This window comes from Schistocerca serialis, chromosome 10 (assembly GCF_023864345.2).
Source record: "Schistocerca serialis cubense isolate TAMUIC-IGC-003099 chromosome 10, iqSchSeri2.2, whole genome shotgun sequence".
In the NCBI taxonomy this organism is placed as follows: domain Eukaryota; kingdom Metazoa; phylum Arthropoda; class Insecta; order Orthoptera; family Acrididae; genus Schistocerca; species Schistocerca serialis.
Window position 1 is genome coordinate 176,164,792 of NC_064647.1, and position 27,245 is coordinate 176,192,036.

A 27,245-nucleotide genomic window follows, 5' to 3' on the forward strand; every position below is an offset into this window, starting at 1 on the left:
TTCGTCTTTCCCTCTCCTTCCCTCTTTCCTGATGAGGCAACAGTTTGTTGCGAAAGCTTGAATTTTGTGTGTATGTTTGTGTTTGTTTGTGTGTCTGTCGACCTGCCAGCACTTTCATTTGGTAAGTCACATCATCTTTGTTTTTAGATATATATTTCCTACGTGGAATGTTTCCCTCTATTATTTCCAAATAATGTAATAGACAACAGAGGTCAAAACAACAACTTTATGATTCAATATGTCTTCCTTGAAACATGTCTTGCCTACTTCACTATTTGCTGCAACCAGCCCCAAAACACAGGCTCATAACTTATCTAAAAGGCATTTTGGAACTGTAAACACTAGTAGTTATTATTTCACCAGTAACACACTGAAAACAGTATGTGCCAATAACCCCACCCCCAATCTCAACCCTTTATAAAGAATTGAACTCCATGTATAAAACATACTTTTTCATATCTCTCAATGTTTAATGAGATATCTCCTGAACTGTGTACTGTACAATGATATAATTTAGTCACAAAAGAACGAATCAAACACAGAGTGCCAGAGCCCAACTGCTGTTATTCCACCCACTACTTTCCATTGCTAAGTTTCTAACTTTAATATTTGACTTATTGTGTTAAGCCTTTTGCGGAATATTATACCACTTTATCAGTAGGTTACAAAGCATTTAAATTGTTATATTCAGTGAATAATTATACGAAATACTGATGCCGCTGGATGCCGTTATATAGGCAATGTGCAACAGCGTCTGGGTGAACATTTGGAGCTTTTAGTAATATAAATATGTCAACAGAGTTTTGTTTTGGAATTCCACAAATGAAACCATTTTTTCAAAAATAACATAGCAATGTTACAGTGACAATTTTATTTAGAGTGATTGGCGAATATTCCAACATAAAAGAACATAGACACTCTTTATTTTTTCACGTACTTCCAGAAATAAGAATACGTTAAGTTTTAAGGAACAAACATATTCGTACAGATCAGTCTGGTAGTTTTTATAATCCCTCATACACAATGGAAACCAAGATGTTTCCTTGATAAATTCCCATGACCTACAATATCAGCATTGGAAGTCCAATAACACAATCACTATGCACACACAGGAAAACTAAGCAGTTTCACAGCCTCCAACACTGCCAATGGAAATTACGCAAACATGAGCTTCAAAATAATGAGCAACGCACAGCAGCAATCTGTTAAAACAACACCAGTAGCCTACCATATGTCTCGTATACTTTGATCCACACTTCATATTACACTATTAGAATTTTTACTTCTAGTCTACTTCTTTTCCAAATTCTAATTTGTACTATTCTTCATTTATCTTCACTTTTGTATACCTATTCTACTTCTTCTCAAAAGATCTTTCTCTTACAAACTTGAGTAACTTAATAAGAGTGCCTTTTTTATGCCAAATCCACAGTACACTAATGAATTGTGCCGGTTTAGTTTTCCAGATTATTACAGAAATATTTTAATGAAAAATATTTGAGAACCAGTCAAATTCTTAGAGAAAATATTTGTCACAAAGTAAAAAATAAAACAGATTAGAGAAACATTTGATGTGCCAGTTGAGAATATGTCATTCCCTTTCCTATTATTTGGATTTTCTATTGAAAAATTTTTGAGACTGAAGTTTTTTTTTTTTTTTCCCCTTGCATAGATGACAGATATATGCAAAGGCCACACAAATACAGACCACATGGTCTACATAATCCACCAAACAAATATCCTCTAGTACTCTTTAAAATTTTAAGATTCTAAGCTAAACACTGAACTTTAAATTCTCAGCAGGCTCTTGATTTGCTGTAGGCTATTTCAAGTATCATTAGAGGGACGCGTCAAATATTTCTGTAATCTATTTAATTTCTTACTTTTAGACAAATCATTTCACAAAACATTTGACCATTTCTTTATTCATTTTCTTCCAGAAAGCAGGAGCTTTTATAAACCTCATTAGCTTTTCTATCAACGTTTGTTTATGAAATGTCATGAGTTTAGTATTCAATTTAAAGGAAATCATTTTTACATTTAATCCTCAAACCAAGGTGATTTTTTGTGTGTAAAACAGCTAGGCCTTGAAGAGAGAACCTTTTTGACACTTCATTTGCATAGCTGGCAGCAGCTGCTTGTGAAATGCTGCAATTTTTCCTCAAATCACTAGTTTCCTTAGTTTCCTGATTACTTCCAAGCAATTAAATTTGTTTCTGCAAAACTAGACCTCATGTTGGTCAGTTTAATACTTGTCTCGTTTCTATCTGTTGAAATATTTGATCAAAAAATAGGCCCATGATAAATGCAGAACTTGCGGAAAATAAAGATGTAAGGATTTTAAACAAAGTATCATTCCTGCTAAGTATTGCCTTACCTGTTAGTATATACAGACAGACTTTGCCTGAAAGCGGAGACTTTGTGAAGTAGCTCTGACCTTGCCTCCTTCAGTGTTGTGTGGTCTGTGGGGGCAAATGTGATCTGTGTTGAGCCTCCACCGAGGTCCAATGCTGCCACAGTACCATCACCCCCACTTCCACCCAGCCGGTCTGTAATGAAATTATGAACAACATAGTTAATGGCCCGAGATTCAGTGTAAGTACAAAATGAAGACAGCTAACTCTCAGGACACTGAGTGTTGTGATGTGTGTGTGATGGTCTTCAGACCACAGACTGCGCAGTTGTTTTCTTCTTTGGGAAGTATTGAAAAACTATGGGCAATAGCAAAAATAAAGACAATTCACTATCAAGCTGTGATGTCAAACTATAAGATATTGAAAATTGTTTGTCTTCAGTCCAGAGACTGGTTTGATGCAGCTCTACATGCTACTCTATCCTGTGCAAGCTTCTTCGTCTCCCAGTACCTACTGCAACCTACATCCTTCTGAATCTGCTAAGTGGATTCATCTCTTTGTCTCCTCCTACAATTTTTACCCTCCAAGCTGCCCTCCACTACTAAATTGGTAATCCCTTGATACCTCAGAACAAGTCCTACCATCCAATCCCCTTTTCTAGTCAAGCTGTGCCACAAATTTCGCTTCTCTCCAATTCTATTAAGTACTTCCTCATTAGTTATGTGATCTACCCATCTAATCTTCAGCATTCTTCTGTAGCACCACCATTCAAAAGCTTCTATTCTCTTTTTGCCTAAACTCTCTACTTCGACCATCAGTTATTTTGCTTCCAAAATAGCAAAACTCATCTAGTACTTTAAGTGTCTCATTTCCTAATCTAATTCCCTCAGTATCACCTGATTTAGTTCGACTACATACCATTAGCCTCATTTTGCTTTTGTTGATGTTTATCTAATATCCTCTTTCAAGATACTGTCCATTCCGTTCAACTGCTCTTCCAGGTCCTTTGCTGCCTCTGACAGAATTTCAATGTCATTGGCAAATCTCAAAGTTTTTATTTCTTCTCCATGGATTTTAATTCCTACTCTGAATTTTTCTTTGTTTCGTTTACTGCTTGCTTAATATACAGATTAAATAACATCGGGGATAGGCTACAACCCTGTATCACTCCCTTCCCAACCACTGCTTCCCTTTCATACCCCTCGACTCTTAACTGCCATCTGGTTTCTGCACAAATTGTAAATAGCCTTTCGCTCCCTGTATCTGACTCCTGCCACCTATAGAATTTAAAAGAGAGTATTCCAGTCAACATTGTCAAAAGCTTTCTCTAAGTCTACAAATGCTAGAAATGTAGGTTTGCCTTTCCTTAATCTGTCTTCTAAGATATGTCATAGGGTCAGTACTGCATCACGTGTTCCATTATTTCTACAGAATCCGAACCGATCTTCCCAGAGGTAGGCTTCTACCAGTTTTTCCATTTGTTTGTAAAGAATTCATGTTAGTAGTTTGCAGCCATGACTTATTAAACTCACCAGATTGTAGAGTTTTATCAGAGCTGGATCTTCCAAGGCTACCAGTAGTTCCAACGGAATGTTGTCTACTTCCGGGGCCTTGTTTCGACTTAGGTCTTTCAGTGCTCTGTCAAACTCTTCATGCAGTATCGTATCTCCCATTTCATCTTCATCTACATCCTCTTCCATTTCCATAATATTGCCCTCAAGTATATCGCCCTTGTACAGACCCTCTATATACTCCTTCCACCTTTCTGCTTTCCCTTCTTTGTTTAGTACTGGTTTTCCACCTGAGCTCTTGATATTCTCACAAGTGGTTCCTTTTCTCCAAAGGTCTCTTTAATTTTTCTGTAGGCAGTATCTATCTTGCCCCCAGTGATATATGCCTTTACATCCTTACATTTGTCCTCTAGCCATCCTTGATTAGCCATTTTGCACTTCCTGTCAATCTCATTTTTGAGACATTTGTACTCCTTTTTGCCTGCTTCATTTACTGCATTTTTATATTTTCTCCTTTCATCAATTAAATTCAATATTTCTTCTGTTCCCAAGGATTTCTACTATCCCTCATCTTTTTACCTACCTGATCCTCTGCTGCCTTCACTATTTCATCTCTCAAAGCTACCCATTCTTCTTCTACTGTATTTCGTTCCCCCGTTCTTGTCAATTGTTCCCTAATGCTCTCCCTCAAACACTCTACAACCTCTCGTTCTTTGAGTTTAGCCAGATTCCATCCTTAAATTCCCACCTTTTTGCAGTTTCTTCAGTTTTGACCTACAGTTCATAATCAATAGATTGTGATCAGAGTCTACATCTGCCCCTGAAAATGTCTTATACTTTAAAACCTGGTTCCTAAATTTCTGTCTTGCCATTATATAATCTATCTGAAATCTTCCAGTGACTCCAGGCCACTTCCATGTGCTCTGTGCAAAATTCTACCAGGCTGCTTCCTCTTTCATTCCTTACCCCCATGCCATATTCCTTCTCTTTCTTTTCCCACCATTGAATTCCAGTCCCCCATGACTATTAAATTTTTGTCTCCCTTCACTATCTGAATAATTTCTTTTATCTTGTCATACATTTGATAAATCTCTTTGTCATCTGCGAAGCTAGTTGGCATACGAACTTGTACTACTGTGGTAGGCATGGGCTTTGTGTCTATCTTGGCTACAATAATGTGTTCACTACGCTGTTCGTAGTAGCTTACCCACACACCTACCATACTTTAAACTCTGATAGTTGCAATTGCTTTCAAGCTTAAGCTCTCTTTCCAGCTTCAGAGTAAATACCTCAGTGCACACACAGTGAAAACTTTTGAGGGCAGTACGACATGAATTCTATGGAATCATTACGTGATGTGCTACATATGACACGAATTCGATGGAATAATTACATGATGTGCCACATCATTTTACATAGATGACAAACAATCCTGCCTTATTCACATGAACAGAAAGTCCTCTTGAGACAAACGAACACACATTGACACACTTAATAGTGAGCTGTCATCTGAGAAACGCACAACGTCCAAAATCCAGAGCATGAATAAATACAATTAATAACATTCCATGTGGGGAAAGTTGACATTTCTAAAATACAGCAGGTCTGTTGATATCACTAAAACATTAAAACAAATGTCTCCTAAGTATTGCGTTATTTGCTATTATACATAGACAGACTTTTCCTGAATGACGAGGCTTTGTGAAACGAAGAAATAAAACTACACGATACACCTCACATCCACCTGGATAATTATTCCGTACAGGCTTTGGGATGCCATTCTGTTAATAAATTCCAAACATATATAATTTAAAAAATAAAAAAAAAAAAAAAAACCGCAAGACCCCAGTTTATTTCTGCTGTGTTGACAGTTGCTGTGTTCCAGCATTTGAGTAGTTTCCATCATTTATCAGTTGTGATCACTTTATGTAATGACTGTCTGATAGATTCTTTTTCCTGTGGATGCCTAACTTTAATATTTACAATCGGTTGCAGCTAAACTACTTGCTAATGGCTCAAAGCTCAAACTGCAAATGTGGGATTTACAATAAATATATGTAGTCAATGGCAAATAGAAGTTGTTCAAAAAATAAATTACAAACACTCATCAAACAGCTCTGTGAAGTGTCAGCCCTAGTGGGAAGTGGGAGTTCCTCTCATCTTAGCAGCATCTTCGCTGCCCATCAGGCGTCTCACTGAAGCATCTGGGATATCATAAAGCTATGAGGCAGTGGTTTGTCTGGTGCTGTGTCTCAATGAAATGCTTGTCTGTAGTGAAGGCTGCAAACAGCCAGTTAATGCCTATCGAGGGTAGTGATACATACAACCATTTCTCACAGTCACGGGCATCAGCAGTGAGTGACAACAGCTAGCTATCAAATTTCTCAAGCATACATCTCTTTTAATTGCTTCATCTTCCAATCTTCTAACCCTTCCAAGACACTAGATATTATTCTGTTTTTGTGCCATCTGTCAAATTCTGCCAATGGTGTAAGCTCTTACTGCTTTCTCCCAGTTTATCAGTGATTCTCTCCTGTTCTCACACTTTGCAAAGCCTGTTTTCTACAAGTGCACATCACATCCTAGCAAGTGATTGGGACAGCAAACAACTTGCGAGTGGGTTGGTGACGTTGGTAGACAAGTGATTTTGCTTAACATAGAGTTCTAAAATCCTGTGTGCGCTGTGAAATGAGCACGTTCAGAAATGGATGATTACTGAAGTTGAAGAGAGACAGTGGTGTTGTTTGCTAACATCACATCTTAAACAATTCTTTGTACTTATAGTAATGTATTTTTGTATCAATTTGAAGCTTGCACAGGGATATGATATTCTACCTATGAGCTTTCTCCTGCAAGAGAGACCAACTATGTGAAAATAAAAATTATTTGTTTTGTAACATCTCGACAAAAACTCCTTAAAACTGTTTGGTATGTCTGTACACACACTTTTTCTTGAGGAAGTGAATGCTGATGTTTTGAAGTGCTCGGCAGATATGTTGACAATGAAAGAAAATGGTAATTTTGTTGTATATTCCACAACACTGGAAAAATATCTCTGGAACATACTTTTATTAATAACTTTAACAAACTACAGTCAATAAATTGTGACTCACCCATAAGGAAGTTAACAGTGAACCAGGAAAAGAGGCCCTCATCAACCCCATCCATTATGGCCACTGAATTTTCATTTGTGAGGAATGGAGAGGCATCAAAGAGCTTACGAACCTGTAATAAAGAGATAAATATTGGCACACTTTACTGTATTTATCAGAAAACTGTAAAATATCTTATACCTCTGTTCTAATACTGCACAAATAAAGGTCCTTATCAGTGAAAAGTTGTAGTTTCCGTACATCCATCTTCTGATGGATATATTTATGTGCAATAACGATAATACCTATAGTTGCATGTTTTAGTTGTTATCTATTTGTGACCAGTTTTGGCGATACAATCCACCATCTTCAGGCCCCTCTACAAGCTCAAAGTGTTGATTTTTCAGTGGAAAAACACTATCCTACTTCTAGTAAAAGGTCCAAAATCATTGGTTCACAAAACTTTCGTCTCAGGGGCAAATAACAGTATACAACACAGGGAAAAGTTTCACAGATCTCATTGATTCTGGGCCTATTTCTAGAAGTAATATGGTGTTTTTCAGTTGAAAACATGATCACGGTGAGCAAGCATATGGGCCTGATGATTGCGAATTGTATCAGTGAAATTGATCACAAAAAATAAAAACTAATACGTACACAGCTGATGATATTATCATTACTGCACATGAAAAGCTACAGTGTGAAGATTTCTGACCATGGCAGTTTTCTTTCTCACTTCCCATCATTATTGACCCATTAAGCAAAATATATTACGGACACCAGAGACAGTTTCACACATCCATTTCAAACGAATGAGAAAATGCAAACCAATAATAGTCCTACAAAACAATCACAATCTTAACTTTCTCTCTAGCACTTAGCTCCCTTCTCCTGTAGATGTCTAATGCTTTTGGATCACTTGCATTTTGTTTATGAATACCACCCACCATTGCAATTGCACAAAACTGCATGCAAGAACACTATTGTTGCACCACTGCCTTTTACTTGGCAGCTGAAACCCATGGACAAGCTAAAATAGTATCACTGTGGACTGACACAATAAACTACAGAGGGGCCAAGCTCTGTTCAAAAGCAGTTAGCACATAACCATGCTGCCAGGGCCAGAACAGTGCAGATAGGACAAAATATGGCAGCCAGACTGGCAGTGGTGGCAAGGATTACCATACATCGGAGCTCAAACTATTGTGGTCTATGTGATGAAGAATGATGTACTATCAACAAAGGGGCGGGTTGAGCCACCATTGCAGCTATGCACTGTGTCACCACCCGCAGCCAGCTACAGCAGGTTCTCCACAACAGTCTTTGGTCTGACAAGCGTTGTCCAGCCTGCTGTTGCTTGATGCCACCTGAACTAACTGCTCACTTATAGGCTATGCCTAGGCCTGATACCACTGGGGCGGAGGGCTGAAATAGAGCCTTTCTGGTGTAGGATCATATGCTGGCCAACTTCTGCAGACCTCAGGGCAACTATCTGATGTACGAGCATACAGAATAGGTTCCCAGATATGTAAGTGGATTGAAGACTTCTCAAGTAATAGAACCCAACATCTTGTCCCTGACAGTGAGTGTTCGTTGAAGATGAGAGTATTGACAGTAAAGTACTCCGGTGAAGAGTGATAGTCCCACTATTATTTTCTATATCTGGTGGGCAGCAATCTGCTATTGTTTGTTGATGATGCTGTGGTGTATGGGAAAGTGTCGAAGAAGTGTGTCTGTAGGATGATGCAAGAGGACTTAGACAAAATTTCTAATTAGTGTGATGAATGGCAGCCAACTCTAAATGCAGAAAAATTTAAGTTAATATGGATGAGTAGGGAAAAACAGAAGCATAATGCTCGGGTGCAGCTTTAGTAGTGTCCTACTTGAGACAGTCATGTTGTTTAAATGTCTGGGCATAACATTGCAAAACGATATGAAATGGAATGAGTGTGTGAGGATTGTGGCAGGGAAGGCAAATGGTTGACTTCAGTTTACTGAGAGAATTTTAGGAAAGTGTGGGTCATCTGCAAAGGACGTCGTTTGGGATCTGTACCAGGTCGGATTAAAGGAAGAGATTGAAGCAATTCAGAGACTGGCTGCTAGATTTTTTAGTGGTTAGTTTTAAGCAGCACACAAGTGTTACGGAGATGCTCTGAGAACTCAAATGTGAATCGCTGGAGGAAAGGCAATGTTCTTTTCGAGGAACACTACTGAGAAACTTTTAGGAACCGGCATTTGAACCTGACTGCAGAATGATACTACTGCCACCAACATACATTTAGCTTAAGGACCAAGAAGATAAGAGACAAGAAACTAGGGCTCATACGGAGCATACAGGCAGTCATTTCTCCATTGCTCTTTCTGTGAGTGGAACAGGAAAGGAAATGACTAGTAGCTGTACAGGGTACCCTCCGCCACACACTGTATTGTGGCTTGCAGAGTATGTATATAGATATCTGGGGGTCCACAGTTCTCACCTAGACTTGACTAGCTGCCTATCCAGAGCCTGCTGTTGCGGTCACACTCTGCTACTGCGGTCTTGCCTCTGCAGGCCACTGCTCCTGCAGCCTATTCTGGGGTCCTAGGTTCACCTCTGCACACTCGGGTGCTTCCTGCACTGAACCAGGAGTCTCCACCAGCTGATGTGACTGATTTTATCAAGTGTCATCACTGCATTCTACACACCCACCTGGTGACTCATGTGGCCCTTCACTCACTGAGTGATACAGTGACATGGTGTGCTGGCCATTCTGTGAAGCCTCGTGCCGAACGAAGCACTCTCCACCATTCAGAGCCAGCTGCATCACAGGGTGCTGACTGCAGTGAGATGACACGACAATTGCTGTGCTTTTTGTACGGAATAAATAAAGTAACATTTACTGTTTCTATGACTTTTCATTGGACATCCAACTGGCTCCATGTACTACTGCCCTGCTAACTGACTCACAATGTCGCCGCAACCTGTAGTTGCAAGAACAATTACACCCACCATTCTGGCCCCCGCTACACTATTGTAGCAACTGTTGAACCCTGTGTTTCATTGCACTATGCTGTGTTCTGTCTGTTGATGCTAGACTGATCCACTGTAAACTCCATCCACAATTCCATCTTGGGAGTGGGGAGAAACAACCAGCCCTCCATCCATAGTGTCAACACAGATTTAGTACAAAATACAAAGCCTAAGTGTAAATACCGCACTGCTTGAAGGAGGTGCCAATATTCTCTGCAGCAGATCACAAGCAGTATGATGCTAACTTCCACAGCTATTCTTCAATAAAATTCTTCAGGGTATCAGACCGCATCGTCATAATTTAAAATGCGCCAACGTTTCGGCCAGCGTTGCAGCTAGCCTTCATCAGGGCCTTACGTTAACTGCTGCTAAATGGACGCACTTGGTTCCTTAAATAGCTGCACGAGAAAACCGTGTCGTTACTTGATTGGCTGCAAAAGGAGGAGGAGGAGGGGTGAAAGGTATGCTTTATTGGTGTTTCCTTTGTTATCTGTCATTGGCTGAAATAGCTGTTTTCTATTGGTCTTTATATTAATCCACCCCATTGGAGGGGACGGACGAATAGCGAACAGGTGATGGCTGTGACGTCACACTGTTTCCATGCTGTCCAGAAGCCGGCTGTGGCGTGCCATTGCTTTGTGTACTCGCGACCGCTACTGCGGCTCTCCGCGTGTCTGCATGGGCCGCCACGGCTCTGCCGCCGCTCCATAGCCCTGCTATTGCAGGCAGCCAAGACCTCGGAAGCTTGTACCCGTCCTCTCTATTCATGTTGGCGGGTCTTTTGGCTATTTCTATCGCCTCTCTAATCTTTCTTTTGAAAGTGAGAGGCTGTTTCGCCAGGACGCGGGCTTCTTGAAAAAATATTGGTTTCCCGCACTCGTCTCGGTGTTCCGCCACTGCTGACTTCGTGTGTTGTTTCAGGCGGATATATCTTTCATGTTCCGAGAGCCTTGTGCTAATCGGACGTCCCGTCTCACCTATGTAGACTAATCCACACGCACAACCAATTTCATACACGCCAGGTGTGTGTAGTTTGTCAACTGCATCCTTGGTAGAACCGAGCATGTCTGATATTTTGTTTCTGCTTCGGAAAATTGGTTTGATGTCGGCTTTTCGTAGGATTTTGCCAATACGTTCGGTGACCCCTTGTACATATGGTAACACAGCAATACTCTGTGCCTCCTTCTCCTCTTCCCTATTAGTCTTCTCCCTTGTCGACATGGTGCTGTCTATCATCTGCTTCCCATAGCCATTAGTTCCGAAGATGGACCTGAGGCGTTCAAGTTCTGTCTTCAGATGTTCTTCGTCGCTTATCCTGTACGCTCTCTTCGTTAGCGTGTGCAGGGCGGACTACTTCTGCGTGGGGTGATGGTGGGAGGAGGCGTGAAGGTACCTGTCCGTATTGGTTGGTTTCCTGTACACTTTGTGGCCAAGTTTACCATCAGGTTTTCGATAAACTTCCACGTCGAGGAAAGGCAGCACCCCATTCTTCTCTGTTTCCATTGTAAACTGAATTTTCCTATGCTGTTGGTTAAGGTGCTTGTGGAAGTTCTGTAACTCCTCTTCTCCGTGGGGCCAGATGACGAAAGTATCATCGACATAGCGAAGCCAACCTGTATGGGCAGGAAATCCATGGAAACATCAAGAAGTTAGAAGCACTGCGTTTAAAAAGATGTAAACAGCTGAATGACCTTGCTTTTTTGAAGAGATGCAGAGACACGAGTGTTGTGCCGCATTCTTTGCGGTTGACGTCTCACATAAAAACGAACAAGGCGAGGAATATCTGTGATAAAGCCAGTAAAGCATTGCTACGGGAAAGGATCCGCCACATCCGCATAAGTGTCGATGCTCACAACAGGAATTTGTGTGATCTGCACCTATTTCTGGCCGGAAAACTTCAGGTGGAAGACTGGGATAAAGTTGACAGGTTAACCTTTCAGCAAGCATCAAGGACCAGCAATAGTATTACTAACCGCCAGATGAGAAAGTACGACAAACTGCAACAGAAAGCCACGGACGAAACATTGACGCTGGACGAGCGACGGACAGTGGTCAACCTCTCCAGCCACACCTTGAGCGAAGCAACCACAGCAATTCTGGCCAAGGGGATGAATTTCGCAGTCGCACCTAAGCGAGTTCCAAAAGAAGATATCATAGAATCCGTAGAGGCTTCGGTACGTCATCTGCCACAGGCCGAGGCGGAGAAGATCCGGCAGGAAACGGTCAGAGTTCTGAATAAAGGAAAGCCACCGAAGCAAAACATCAACGCTGAGGAATACCATGCCATCAAGAAACTCAGGGACAACCCCCACTTAGTAGTGGTACAGGCAGATAAGGGCAACGCCACTGTAGTCTTGGACACAACTGATTACAACAAACGAATGGAAGATATTCTCGCAGAACCTATCTACAAGAAACTTCAGGGAGATCCGACGGCCAAGGTAATCAAAACGACGCAGGCACTGCTCAAGCACTCTAGAATCAACTTCGACAAGGCCAGAAGATTCATCCCGCAAGTGACACAGGCACCAAGGATATATGGTGTACCGAAGGTACACAAAACCGACTTCCCCTTAAGGCCCATAGTAAACAGTATAAATTCGCCGACCTACTACCTAGCGAAAGAACTGGCACCTAGGCTCCGACACCTAGTGCATCAAACAGAGCCCTACGTTAAGGATTCCACTCACTTCGTGTCTCTCCTAAAGGAAATGAGTGTTACGGACCAAGATCCGATGGTTAGTTTCGACGTCAAATCCCTATTCACGAATGTCCCAGTGTCAGATACTGTGAACATCCTAGAAGAACGCGTAGCACCTGATATATGTGAGCTTGTAGACCACTGTCTGACGACCACCTATTTCAAGTGGAGAGGTCAATTTTATGAACAAACTGACGGTGTAGCTATGGGCTCACCCCTATCGCCTATCGCAGCAGAAATTTTCATGGAGGCATTTGAGGAAACAGCCCTCCAGTCCGCACCATTACGTCCAAATTGTTGGCTTCGCTATGTCGATGATACTTTCGTCATCTGGCCCCACGGAGAAGAGGAGTTACAGAACTTCCACAAGCACCTTAACCAACAGCATAGGAAAATTCAGTTTACAATGGAAACAGAGAAGAATGGGGTGCTGCCTTTTCTCGACGTGGAAGTTTATCGAAAACCTGATGGTAAACTTGGCCACAAAGTGTACAGGAAACCAACCAATACGGACAGGTACCTTCACGCCTCCTCCCACCATCACCCCACGCAGAAGAAGTCCGCCCTGCACACACTAACGAAGAGAGCGTACAGGATAAGCGACGAAGAACATCTGAAGACAGAACTTGAACGCCTCAGGTCCATCTTCGGAACTAATGGCTATGGGAAGCAGATGATAGACAGCACCATGTCGACAAGGGAGAAGACTAATAGGGAAGAGGAGAAGGAGGCACAGAGTATTGCTGTGTTACCATATGTACAAGGGGTCACCGAACGTATTGGCAAAATCCTACGAAAAGCCGACATCAAACCAATTTTCCGAAGCAGAAACAAAATATCAGACATGCTCGGTTCTACCAAGGATGCAGTTGACAAACTACACACACCTGGCGTGTATGAAATTGGTTGTGCGTGTGGATTAGTCTACATAGGTGAGACGGGACGTCCGATTAGCACAAGGCTCTCGGAACATGAAAGATATATCCGCCTGAAACAACACACGAAGTCAGCAGTGGCGGAATACCGAGACGAGTGCGAGAAACCAATATTTTTTCAAGAAGCCCGCGTCCTGGCGAAACAGCCTCTCACTTTCAAAAGAAAGATTAGAGAGGCGATAGAAATAGCCAAAAGACCCACCAACATGAATAGAGAGGACGGGTACAAGCTTCCGAGGTCTTGGCTGCCTGCAATAGCAGGGCTACGGAGCGGCGGCAGAGCCATGGCGGCCCATGCAGACACGCGGAGAGCCGCAGTAGCGGTCGCGAGTACACAAAGCAATGGCACGCCGCAGCCGGCTTCTGGACAGCATGGAAACAGTGTGACGTCACAGCCATCACCTGTTCGCTATTCGTCCGTCCCCTCCAATGGGGTGGATTAATATAAAGACCAATAGAAAACAGCTATTTCAGCCAATGACAGATAATAAAGGAAACACCAATAAAGCATACCTTTCACCCCTCCTCCTCCTCCTTTTGCAGCCAATCAAGTAACGACACGGTTTTCTCGTGCAGCTATTTAAGGAACCAAGTGTGTCCATTTAGCAGCAGTTAACGTAAGGCCCTGATGAAGGCTAGCTGCAACGCTGGCCAAAACGTTGGCGCATTTTAAATTATGACGATGCGGTCTGATACCCTGAAGAATTTTATTGAAGAAGACAACGGCCGCGGAAGCCTACGCTTACACTTCCACAGCTATTGCCTAACTCTCTATTGGTGCTCAAGAAAATGTGCACAGCTATGCTTACTAGTCACCAGAATCAGAGAGAGGGGGGGGGGGGGGGGACCAGAAGGGAAAATTAAGAGAAAAAAAGTGCGAAAGGTGGTGAATTGCTTATCAGAATAAAGAAGCCTTGAAGTGGCTATGGGGCTATGGGAGTGAATGTTAGTGTATGTGTGTGGCTGTGTGTGGGGTTGTAGTGTGAATGTGTGTACTAAATCACTCACCAATCCACCATAGGTGAGTGGTTGCCTTTCCCTTATTTTACATATTTCTCCATCCAGAAGTTTCCATTATTGATACAAAACAGACATGCAATGTTATTTAGATCATTGGTTAAATGTCTGCCAGGATTCAATTTATGAGCACGCCTAATAATCAGCTATTGGTAACTGATACAATCAGAGGAAATGACAGCTAAGCTTTAAAGATGGTACAGGTAACTGAATGAAAGAGGGTGATTTCATGTCAACTCATACAAGTCAAGAATGAATGTGTCACATCATCACTATTTCAAAGTTTGTCAGGAAAAAAGATGAAGTGCCACATGATACCTCTCCAAAACTGCAGTATTTTGATTCTTTGGTGATTTATAACAATGCTACAGACTGCTCTATACGAGAGTATTTGCAGAAATGTCATAACAAAGGGAAAATTTTAATAAACCATCAGAAAATAAAAATGTTGTTTTGGAAAGGTTTTCCCGCAAACTTTGAAATAGTGATGTGACACATTCACTCTTGAGCTGTATGATTTGAGATCAGTTACTTGCACCATCTTTAAAATTTGTGTGTGTGTGTGTGTGTGTGTGTGTGTGTGTGTGTGTGTGTAAAAATAAACTATGAAAATTTGTAACGTTTTGCAAATTTCAAAATTATGTTTTGAAAATATGAATAGTAACAGGATGTTAACTGTCCTGAGAAATGATAAAGTGGAAGGACTGCTGTCAGTTATGACACTTGTGTATGAAATTTTTCAACTGTTTAAATATTTATACATAACGATGAAAGAATCTGAAATTGTTTTGATTTTATAAATTATTTTCTCCAAAACCCTGACCCCTATGTTCTAAAAATTTCACGATACGTTGGTTGGTCATTGTACTTCTGGAATGTGCAATGAGAGTGGGAATTAATTGTCTGTATTAAATGTAAGAAATGTTTTCAGTAGACCTAGCTCCACTCTCAAGGTCAAAAAATTATGCACACTTAAAAATTTAAAGAGTTCATCTGTTTTTTCATCTGCTTCTCATTGAACTTTTATAGCCGAGCTGAATTTGCACACTGACAAAGATGATGAAACAAGAGCAGTACCTGGGAAATTGGCACTCCACACTGATCTTTCAATGACAGCCATTTGAAAGTATTAGCAGGACCTGAGGCGTCATAAAGGAGACTGTTATATCTTGTAGCCCATGAGAGACATTATCTGTCCCACCCACCACTGTCATGCACACAAGAAATGAAAAGGCTCACTGCAAAGTCTTCTAATGTATACTGTGGTCTCTCCATTTCACACACATAACAGGCGGCATTTCTTGGAGAACTGTTCTTGCAGTGTGTTTGCCACTCCGGGATGCAAGTCAGTAGTTACTTGATGAATTCAAGCCACAGGTTTCATAAAAGACCACTCTTCTCTCTCTCTCTCTCTCTCTCTCTCTCTCTCTCTCTCTCTCTCTAACAGAATTCCCTTAATGTACTGTCATTTAGACTTATGAGTTTCATGTTTGTTACTAATGTTGATAGGGTGTGAACAAATCCAGTAGCATCTCTTATAGCATCAACAGCTTCATGCTGGAGATTAAATCTTGTTGCAAGATGTTTACAGAGACCTCCTACCCTACCACACGCACTTTCTCCATGACCGTTGTTGAAAATATCCTTCTTTTGTCGTAATTCCTATACTGCAGTGCTGACTAAGCTCATAAAGCTGAAAGCAGTTTTTAAAATGAGATGCTGCAGCATCAGTCACATACACGTGTTTAAGGAAATGCATGGCCTCTAGATGCTATGTCATCAATTACATTGATAGCTTAGCATGCAAGTGGACTGTCATGAATGAGATCATCTCTGACAATAGCAAAACAGTGTGATGCTCCAAGTATGTGAGCAAAACATGTGAATACTGATAACTGTGATGTGTGCCAGTGGTCACTTTGAATTTTGTTCTGCAAAGCAACAGAGCAGTTCTCAGCAAAGTTGAAATGAAGAACTAATGTGCGAGTATTCTGGAATGTGGTTTATTTTACGTCTGCTATGGTCTGTCTCTGAATCCTCCTAATATGATGGTGAGCTATTCCTTTCATGACACAATGCCTACCCTCTATAACACTCACAATGCATAGTTTATGTCTCTGTCAGTATCCTGAAGGTGTAATGTTTCAACAGTCATCACTTCAGCACCAGGACACTTCGCACATTCCTGTAACCAATATTTATCTTGCGGCTCTTGACATATACACAAAAGCATCAGGTCCATATCTGTGTACTTCTTTCCCGTGATACCGCTTATGGTGAAACAAAAAGTTTCAAACTAGTGCACTAAATACATGTGCATGTATATTCACTGGCTGGCATTTTACCCTTTTGGTCGTAAGGAGTAGAATTCTGAGAGACCAATTTTTAAATTCAGGTTCTCCTTTTTCATTAGAAGATATGCTTCTCCTATTGATCTTGTCATACATCTTTTTACCTTTTCAACTTTTTCGCCATTTTCACTAACAGAGGTAACATCAGCCTGGTTACGACTTTGCCTGCTGCAATCTTTGTCATCACTTAAGTAATATTCCAGAGTAACAGTAAGTGTATCATCTTGCAATGGATACCCACAGTAAGAATCTGGGCATGCCCAAATAACCTTTCTCATTCTTCATTTTACAAGTTTTTGAAATCACGTAATGTGAGGAAGTGGGTATGTATTTATGTATCTGCTTCTTAGAGTAGCTACCTGGTATCAGTGTCAGTAACTGTACCTTCTCAGTATAGGTGGTTGCTGAGATGGCAATATTCTGCAGCAAGTTCATCTACATTATACACTGCACAAAGTTTTGAAGATGTTGCTTGTGTAATACTTGTTTCAATTTCTTCCATGTTTCTTTTTATATATTGTTTCCTTCTTGCACTTCTTACCTTCCCTGGACTTTTAAGGGGGGATATAGAAGGGCTACAGCAGAGGTGCTAACATTCAACACAACAACTTCACACCCAGGAATAACTCTGCGTACTGCAGTACAAGTTTTCTACATGTGGTTCCCTATAGATGAGCTAGAAATGTCCCAATAAATCAAAGTCAGCCATTTCCTATCCTTAGAACTTACCCTGTGTGCAACGGCACAGCAGATATTTCAGATATTTAATCTTTGTGACTGTCAAGCAGCACACCACCAACACTATAGGATTGCTTTTCCTACCCACGTGCATTAGTTTACATTTTCTACATTTAGAGCAATCTGCCTTTCGCACACCAAATACAAATTCTACCCAAGTCATCCTGTATACTCCTACAGTCACTCTAAAACAGCACTGTCCCGTACGCTAAGCACCATTAGCAAAATGGCGCACATTGCTGCTCACCCTATCCACCAGCTCAGTTATGAGTGGGTACCCAAATGAAACTGAACTAATTTTTTGGTGAGCAGAGCTTCTGTGATACCACATTTTTCTGCTAAGAACACACAGAGTGAACATCCAAAAGTCAGTAAGCTGAGTGCCATTGCTGAAGGAGGTCAGCATTAGTTTCAACAGAGTTTATAGTGACAACTGTTTTGTGTGATTTTCATTTTTGCAATGGCTGATTTTTGTACACAGTGTGCAGCAATGAAGTTCTGCTTTTTGTTTGGAAAAAGTGGAACACAAATTCGCAAAATGTTAAAAATGGCATACAAGGACGATACTATGGAGAAAACTCAAGTGCGAGTGGTTTTCCACATTTCAAAAATAGTGAAATGTCAATGTATTACAAACCTCATTCTGGTTATCCTTCCATGACCCAAATACATGAAAATGTTGAAAACATTTGTGCAATCTTCAACAAAGATCAATGATGGACCAATGAAGAAATTCTGGAGCTGTTGAGAGTGACTTTGAAGTTCAGTGCAGCGAACTGTGACTGTAGATTTGGGAATTAAATGTGTGCTGCCAAAATCGTGCCGCAGCTGCTGAATGCTGAACAAACACAATGTCGCATGGAAGCAAGCTGTGCTTTAAAAAGTAGAGTCCCAAAATGATCCAAACTTTTTTCAAAAATTATCAACAGTGATGAAACCTGGTGCTATGTTTATGTTCCTGAATCACAGTAACAATCAAGCCAGTGGAAGACTTCAAGTTCGCCTTGCCCCATGAAAGCTCACCAGGTGAAATCAAACATTAAGATTATGCAAATTTGTTTTTTTTATGTGAGAGGAGTCGTACATTTAAGTTTGTTCCACAGGGTTATAAAGTTAACCAGGACTTCTATTTGGAAGTTTTGAAAAGATTGTGCAACAGTGTACGGTGAAAGTGGCCTGATTTGTGGCACTCAGGTGACTGGTTTTTCCATCATGACTATGCCCCTGCTCACACATCCCTGTCTTTGTAACAATTCTTGACCAAAATGGTATGACTCCTCTTCATTAACTCTCCCCCACCACCCCCATTATACTTACCCACCATTGCATCCAATGATGTCGCTGAGGAGAAGAAAGACATGAAGTCAAGCATCACAAAAGAAGAATTTAAAAAAAATGTTTTGAAAAATGAAGTAAAAAGTTAAGACAAGTGTATATGCACACCTGGAGAGTACATTGAAGGTCTGTGCTTAAAATGTGAACAAATAAGTTAAAAAAAATAGTATGGTTTCTTTTGGGCACCCCCTCATATGTAGGAAGGTAAATCAATAAGTAAGTTGCAAAACAGGGTGGAGGCAATATGACTCGTATAGAAAAAAAGAGCACTTCTGTCACACTTACCTGGGGCACTTCTGTTAATACCTCTCCATTAAACACTTACTGTCCAGGATGATGTAATGGGGTTTATCACTTAGGAAGAAAAAAAGAAAATGTGAGCCACTCACATATCCGAGTATAGAGCCAATGCCATAGTCTGTACAATGAAGTATTTTTTAAATATGAGATTTGAAACTTCAGCTTTCCTTTCCATTGCCATACCAGGTAGGTCTACAAGTAATTTAATTGAAGCCTTCAGGCCATTTAGTGATTTTGTGTAAGACCAGAATTTTCTAATATTCTCTGTAAGATCCTTTCCCTACATATAATGAAGAAAGTTGTATATGTCACACACTGATGTTTTTATGATACGTGAATTTCTACTTTCACACGTTAACATTTCTGCATTCTTTTACAAACCTGGAGTGCAACATCTGTTTTCTCACAATTTCATGAATTTTGTTATTAAACTGCAGTGGGTCTTATTCACCATTAATTCACTTACTCGGCACATTATTTTTCAGGTCTCAAAATGTGAGACAGCATAACTGGTCAGGAGGTTTCATTCCAGTGCAAACACCTCCTCAGTGAGGAATATTGTCCTGCAAGTGTTTCGTGGTTCGATGTGACTCTAGGAAAAACATTTATGGTATTCCTGAAAAAGAACCTTGGTAGCATCCTGTGACAAGGTAATCTCTTACAAAGATATTTGAAATGTCTATGGACTGAAAGATACAGAAAATTATTACTTGAGCTGCACACTTGATATGCTGTTATTCTCCATTCCTGTCAGTTGCCAGTTATTCACTTCACCTCAGCATAACTACTGCATCCTACATCACCAATTATCTGTCTTATACACTCCTATCTAGATTTGTCCCCGTGATTTTATTTTCCTTCCATCTCCACTTAACATACAGTTTTCAGCAACAACTCAAATCGTAATGCGTGTCCTAAAATATTCTCTCCCTCTAATTAATTACATTCCTCATAAGACATTTGTTCCTTGTCATGTCATTGCAGGACATCTACATGCCTTATTCGATCAACCAAGCTTGGAATACGACACACATAAACCATCAGATAACGCCCTACCATAAAACTGCCATAGGTGAAAAATTCACCAAATTAACAAAAACTGTAAATACAAAAATCCTCCTCACCAACAGCCACAATTAACTCTTCTCATACAAATAATGCTATGCCGCACAAACCTCATCCAGCAAGGCATTCGCCTTGTCCCCAGGCAGCAAGCGGAGTCCTGCAGTTGCCTTCATGGCGAGTGGTGTGTGTCCCCATTCTTCACGGGGAACAAATGCTTTCGCACGGTCCAAAAGTTCCTGCAGACTTTCAGCACCCTGTAAGTTATCAAATGCATATAGTAGTACTTACATTTTGAAATGGTCAACTCTGTCAATATTATAAATGTAGAAAATTTATATGTAAATATTACAGAAAATAAAAACAACTGAAACCTTATGAAAATAAAACTTTATGAAAATATGACATTTGCTGTAACACAAATTAGTCTTTAAGAAGAAACAGCCAGGAGGACAAGCTTAAACATTTCTGCAGGGAAAACCACTTTTTTTTTTAATCAAAAATTCACCCAAATTTCTGAAAAAATATATTGGCCAAATTGAAAAGGTTAAAAAAATTTAATATCTTGGGAAAATAACTCAAGAAGATGGTTTGGAAAATAGCTGCTGTTGAGGAAAGGATACACAGAATGCCAAAGGCTTATGGTATAACCAAAGACTTTTACAAGGCAAAATGCCTCTAGAAATGCAAAAAATAGGCATTAGAAAAAAGCAGTGGAGCCAGAATGTCTATATGCAAGCAAATGTCTAGTGTTAAATATAATTTTGTTAACAACAATACAAGAAAAAGATAGATTTCTGCTCACTATAAAGATGACACATTGAGTTCCAGAAAAGACACTTACACATTGGCTTTGGTCAAAGCCTACTTCAGAAAAGGAAACACACACACACACACACACACACACACACACACACACACACACACAAAATTGCCATCTCCTGCAGCTTGGGCTGCACTGGAACACTCTTGTCAAATGGAAGCAGCAATATGGAGGGGGTGTGGAAAGGGAAGGAATAGCAGGGTACAGGTAGTGATTACATAAGAGCACTGTCTGGTGGAGTTTGCAGGGACTAAACTGCCAACATGCACAGCATTGGGAGGCTGTGGAGCAGGGAGGTGGAGAGAGGGGAATGGGGAGTGAAAAAGGAAAGAAGTGGTGAAAGGAAAAGACGGACGAGTGCACTGGCAGAGGGTGGCACACAAAGGAGGCGATAGCACAGACAGGGTGGAAACTGCTGGTTAGAGGGTGCGAGGACAGCAGGTTACCATAGGTCGAGGCTGAGATAATTCGAGGGCAGAGAATGTGTTGTAAGGAGAACTCCCATCTGTGCAGTTCAGAAAAGTTGATGGTGGAGTGAGGGATCTCAATGGCTCAAGTAGTGAAGTAGTCATTGTGAAATCAAGTGAGTTGTGTTAAGGTGCATGTTGTGACACAGGGTAGCCTACTTTGCTCTTGGCCACAGTTTAGTGGTTGCTGATTATCCTGGTGGACAACTGACTGGTAGTCATACCAATATAAAAAGCTGTGCAGTGATTGCAGCAAAGCTGGTATATGACATGACTACTTTCATAGGTGGCCTGGCTTCTGATAGGGTAAGATAAGTCTGTGACAGGACTGAAATAAGAAGTTCTGGATGGATGGATTGGTAAAGTCTTGCACCTGGGTCTCCCACATGGATATAATCCCTGTGGCACGGCAGTTGGGATTGCAAGTGGCACAGGGATGAATTATGAGGTTGTGGAAGTTGAGTGGATGACAGAACACTGCTTTAGAAGGGTAGATTGTCCCTCATTTAAGGGCACGATGATATGTAATCAAAGCCCTGACGAAGGATGAGGTTCAGTTGTTCCAGTCTAGGGTGGTATTTGGTGACAAAGGGGCACTCCTTTGTAGTTGACCTTGGAGGTGGTGGGAGGATTGCTGGTGTGTGGGGAAATGGCACGGGAGATCTATTTACAGACTAGGTCGGAGGATAGTGTCTGTCTGTGAAGACTGCGGTGAAACCCTCAGCATACTGGGCAAGGGGGGTTATTGGCACTACAGGTACATTATCCCTGGATGGCCAAGTTTTATGGGAGGGATTTTTTCGTGTGAAAAAGGATGACAGCTGTAAAAGGCAGGTACTGATGGTGGTTGATGGGTTTAATGTGGACAAAGGTATGGATGGAGCCATCAGAGAGGTCAAAATACAGGAAGGTGGCACACTGATGAGGAGGACTAGGTGAAGCAGATGGGAGAGAAGGCGGTGATATGAAGATATGAGGATAGTGTGTCTTGGCCATGTGACCAGTTCATGAAGATATCATCAATGAACCTGAGCAAGACAAGGGTTTGGTGTATTGGAAGGCTAGGAAGATCTCCTCTACTCGGGCATAGTGGACTGCCATGTGGGAGCTCATGGCTGTGCCACGGATTTGTTTGTGTACTTTCCCTTCAAAGGCGAGTAGCTCAGAGTTAGAATAAGTTAGTAAGTGTATGAGGAATGGGGTAGTGGGTTTGGAGTCTGAAGGACATTGGGGAAGGTAGTGTTCAATAGTGGTAAGACCATGGTCATGAGGGATGTTGGTGTAGAGGGAAGTGGTGTTAACAGTGACAAGTAGGGATCCAGAGAGTAAAGGGGTGGGGATTGTGGAGAATTGGTGAAGGAAGTGGTTGGTATCTTTGACATGGGAGGCTAGATTATGGGCAACTGGTTGGAAGTGTTGGTCAATGAGGGCCAAAATACTTTCAGGGGACAGGAACCAGCTACAATGGGGCTCGGTTTGTGAGGAGCATGATTGAGGTGGGTGTGTGGTATATCATAGAGGTGAGGAGGAAAATGGATGCAGGGGATGGGCTCTGGGAAGGGCAAAAGGCTTTCAGCAGGGACCGGAACTTATGTTTGACTTCCGTGATGGGATCACTTTTGTCAAGTTTATAGGTGGAGGAGTCAGATAATTAGCAGAGCCTTCAGCCATGTAGTCGCTGTTCATAACAACAGTGGTGGAACCTTTATCTCTTCTCCTTTTTTAGCTCCAGATTCCACCTCCCACTTTTGCCATGACCTCCCTCAGCTCCAAGTTCCACAGCCTCCCGATGCTGCATCCATTGGCAGTCTAGTCCTTGCACACTCCACCTAACAGCACTCTCCTCTTCCCCTACCAGTATCCTGCTTCCCCTTCTCTGCCCCCTCCAGACTGCTTATTCCATTCTATGTGACAGTTGCATTTCAGTCTGAGCTGTCAGGGATGGCGATCTTGTGTGCATGAGGTGTGTTTGCTTGTATGAATGAATGTGTGTGTGTGTGTGTGTGTGTGTGTGTGTGTGTGTGTGTGTGTGTGTGTGTGTGTGGTTTCCCTTTTCTGAAGAAGACTTTGGCTGAAAGCTAATTTGTAAGTGTGTTTGTTGTGCCAGTCTGCAACCCAAAGTGACACCATTACAGTGAGTAGCAATCTATCTTTTCCTTATATTGATAATACAACCTGGAGTTTCCACTGTATAATTTAGGTAAATTAGAAATATTAGAAGAATGAATCATTACAACAATATTAGGCCCATGAAAAGCTACACAAGGTTTTAAATTATTTAGTAGTAATCAAATTTATTGAAACATTGAAAACACATGAGGAATACTGAGGAAATGAGGACTGTTAGAAATTGGACATTTATGTCAAATGAAAGCTCAAAAAGATCTTCAAATAACTGTTAGATAAGAAGTTAACAAGAAGTTGGATCCATGAAATTAAAAAGGGTTTAGAAAGAAATAATATAAAAGCAGAAGAAACAACTGACGGAAATGTTTAGCAGTGTTGAATATTGAAGGATTCCAAAGTAGAAGAGTGAGGGAAAGAAAAACAGGTATCAGGCAGTCAGATGATGATGAAGATGATGATTGGTTTGTGGGGCGTTCAACTGTGCAGGTATCAGCGCCCGTACAAATTCCCAATCTTTGCTCAGTCCAATCTCGGCACTTTCATGAATGATGATGAAATGATGAGGACAACACAAACACCCAGCCATCTCGAGGCAGGTGAAAATCCCTGACCCCACCGGGAATGGAACCCAGTCAAGCAGTCAGGACACGGCGAGAAAAAACATGAGTGTACAGATGATATAGTACAGGAAGAAAATAAGACATAAATGAATAAGGAGTTAAAATTGGCATGTCATCCTTAGTTGGCCCATCTGAGAGTGGTGAGGTGGGAGGTAACGGGTGGGGGAAGGGGGGGGGGGGAGGGGGAGGGGTTATGAATAGCATTACAAAGAAGTAAAATACAAGTGTACTACAGTTGCCTGACTAGACGTTTTTAATAATATCCCTCTAAGTATTAGTGTGCCTCCGTAGCTCAGTGGAGGATCGGGTTCAACTCCTAGCACTGCCAGGTATTTTTGCTTGGTGTAAGAACAGGAACAAGGTGCACCCAGCCTCTTGATGCCAGCTGAGGAGCTACTTAAAACAGAAGCAGTGACTCCAACACCAAAAAAGCTGACATGGCCGGAAGAGCAGTGTGCTGATCCCCTATCCCTCCATTACTGGACTCGATGATGCCATTGGCAGAGGATGACGTGGCCATCGGCCACTCTCGATTGATCCATGAGAGCCAGAAAATGAGTCATTGCTTTGCCTTTGAGTATTAGAATTTGACCACATTGTTGTGGAACATTAAAAGTAAGTGTAAAACAAAGGCAACATTTTGACTGCCTTTGCCACAACCCTCTTCAGAGGCAATGATAGGACACGGACCAGTGCAAAGACAGTCAAAATGACAATACTGTTTCTTTCTTTCTTTTTTTGTTTTACTAAATGATGTAGCCTAATACCCAAATGACCATGGAAGTCTATGAGCAGACGTCACTGTTACACGGTAAGAGGAAAACAAGGAAAGGATAAGAGGTGAAGAGACAGGTAGAGAATTAACTGGTCAGAACTGACGTTTGTGAGTGTCATGAGAAAGTGTTTCAACAATAAATGGCTGGAGAAAACTGTTCAAATGTGAGTGGATAGTGTGCAAATAATATGTTTGAACACACATTATATTTCCTGCCTGTTGTGTACCTGTTAAACACTTATGAACAGTGAGAAGGAAATGGGATGACATCTAATTTCTGCTATGAGTACACACCTTGGAAATATTATAGATATGTCCAAGATAGCTCATAAATCAACTTGTGGGAATTTGCTCTACATCAGGCACCTGTCAGAGATAAGATACTTTGAGGTGATACTGGAATGATGTCAGAATCATGTATTACTCACCTTCACAGGATTATCAGCAAATGACGAGAGGCCAGGTTTCACCTGAACGAACAGCTCATCGTCCAGTTTTAGATTCTTATCTGTATATGATAACACACACATTATACAAGTGCAGTTGCTTTACACATTAATATAACAAACTACATGGTATTCAGAGTTATACAAGAATATCTTCCCAGCAGAAACACTAGTCTGTTATACAAGTGTGCACACACCATGGAAAATTACACACAGTACAGCATAATGTGAAACTGAAATCTTTCATCACAGTGACACAGTGTTAGCTTATTTCAACCAACTCCTCCACGACCCACCCTCCACAACTTTTTTCCTTGGAACCTCTGCCAATAATAATAATAGCAGCAGTAGGAGAAATGATTTTATTCTCTTTCCCACTTCTTGCCTGTCCTGCTTGTGTCATTAAACTCTTATCTTTTTCATCCCTTTAACAGTGGCTTCCTTAGGTTACAGGTCACAAATTAATTCATTTTGGCAAAGTCTGACCACAGCCAGACTAAAATTACTCCATAGCAGATTCTCACTAGCTACTTTAAACTCAGTTCCTTCAATCAGAGAGTGTGATATCATGTGGAAAATGAACACTGTAACTATGAGCCAAAACAAAGTGTCAATTTACTTGCAAAGCAGCTGATGCACTCAGAACACGCATCATGTAAAAACCGAAATGACGAGTCCCACTTGCGGGCTATTTGGCTATAACCTGACATAGTGAAAGAACATCAGAATGGGCCTTAACCATGGAGATGCCATTGGTAACACAGTAAAGCGTCACCACCATTAGCATCATATGCAATTACAAGATTCTGCACTGTTAACATAGATTTTTTTTTAGTGGGAGTGTGGGAATTTAGAATCCATAGCACTTTGCTAGTAAGTCTTTCGTATTGCTTTGGCATAACTACAAACATTCAGTATGTCTTTCTCTGTGTTCTCCCTTTTAACAGAAGTTGTCTTATGACCATTTTGTTAATCTGTGTGCAATAAATGTGTGTGTTCCAACTGAATACTGCCTGTAAATTACTCTGCTAACAAGATATTAAAACGGGCTTCAAATAAGACTAACACGTCTTCATTTTAAGGTGCTGACAACACAATGTCGGAATTTATTTTGAGCCAACTGAGATAGTAATTTTTTCCATCATTATGATGCAACTGTAGAACCATTTATGTCCATTTTGAAATTTTCTTTATCATGTTTCTCTTTTTCTTTCCCCCCCAAGAGCATGCTATGGTCACGTCACAAAATGTATGCATTCAGAGAGGCAAGTGGTACAATAAGAGGAAAAGACCATGCAAGCATGTGCAATATGACTTGTGAAGTTACAGTGGCAAACACTGGTCATCTCACTGTTAGCAATAGAGGCCGTTCAGGCTGTGGCACCTGCTGACATTACTTCTTGTGGCGTGTGGATAGTAGACTATGCCACCTAACCTGGTTGGAAAGGCTATCAAATACCAATAGAACATTCAAATTACTTGTGGTAAGACACGACCAAGTCAAGTTTTATCTTTAGGTTCACCACAGTGCACGACACACCGGAAGCTGGACAAATTTCAAACAATTCTACAACCCACTTC

General features: G+C 41.1%; 1 protein-coding gene across 3 annotated transcripts in view; it reads right to left on the reverse strand.

Annotated features, from left to right (window-relative positions):
• LOC126424980 (ectonucleoside triphosphate diphosphohydrolase 5) overlaps positions 1 to 27,245 on the reverse strand; it is a 58,091-nt gene that overhangs the window by 16,980 nt on the left and 13,866 nt on the right. For all 3 annotated transcript variants that reach the window (XM_050087866.1, XM_050087868.1, XM_050087867.1), the window contains exons 4-7: positions 25,647 to 25,726; positions 20,520 to 20,663; positions 6,979 to 7,090; positions 2,378 to 2,549 (exon numbers count right to left, since the gene is read on the reverse strand). In XM_050087866.1, coding sequence (XP_049943823.1) covers positions 2,378 to 2,549; positions 6,979 to 7,090; positions 20,520 to 20,663; positions 25,647 to 25,726 — 508 coding nt within the window. The remainder of the gene's footprint in view (positions 1 to 2,377; positions 2,550 to 6,978; positions 7,091 to 20,519; positions 20,664 to 25,646; positions 25,727 to 27,245) is intronic.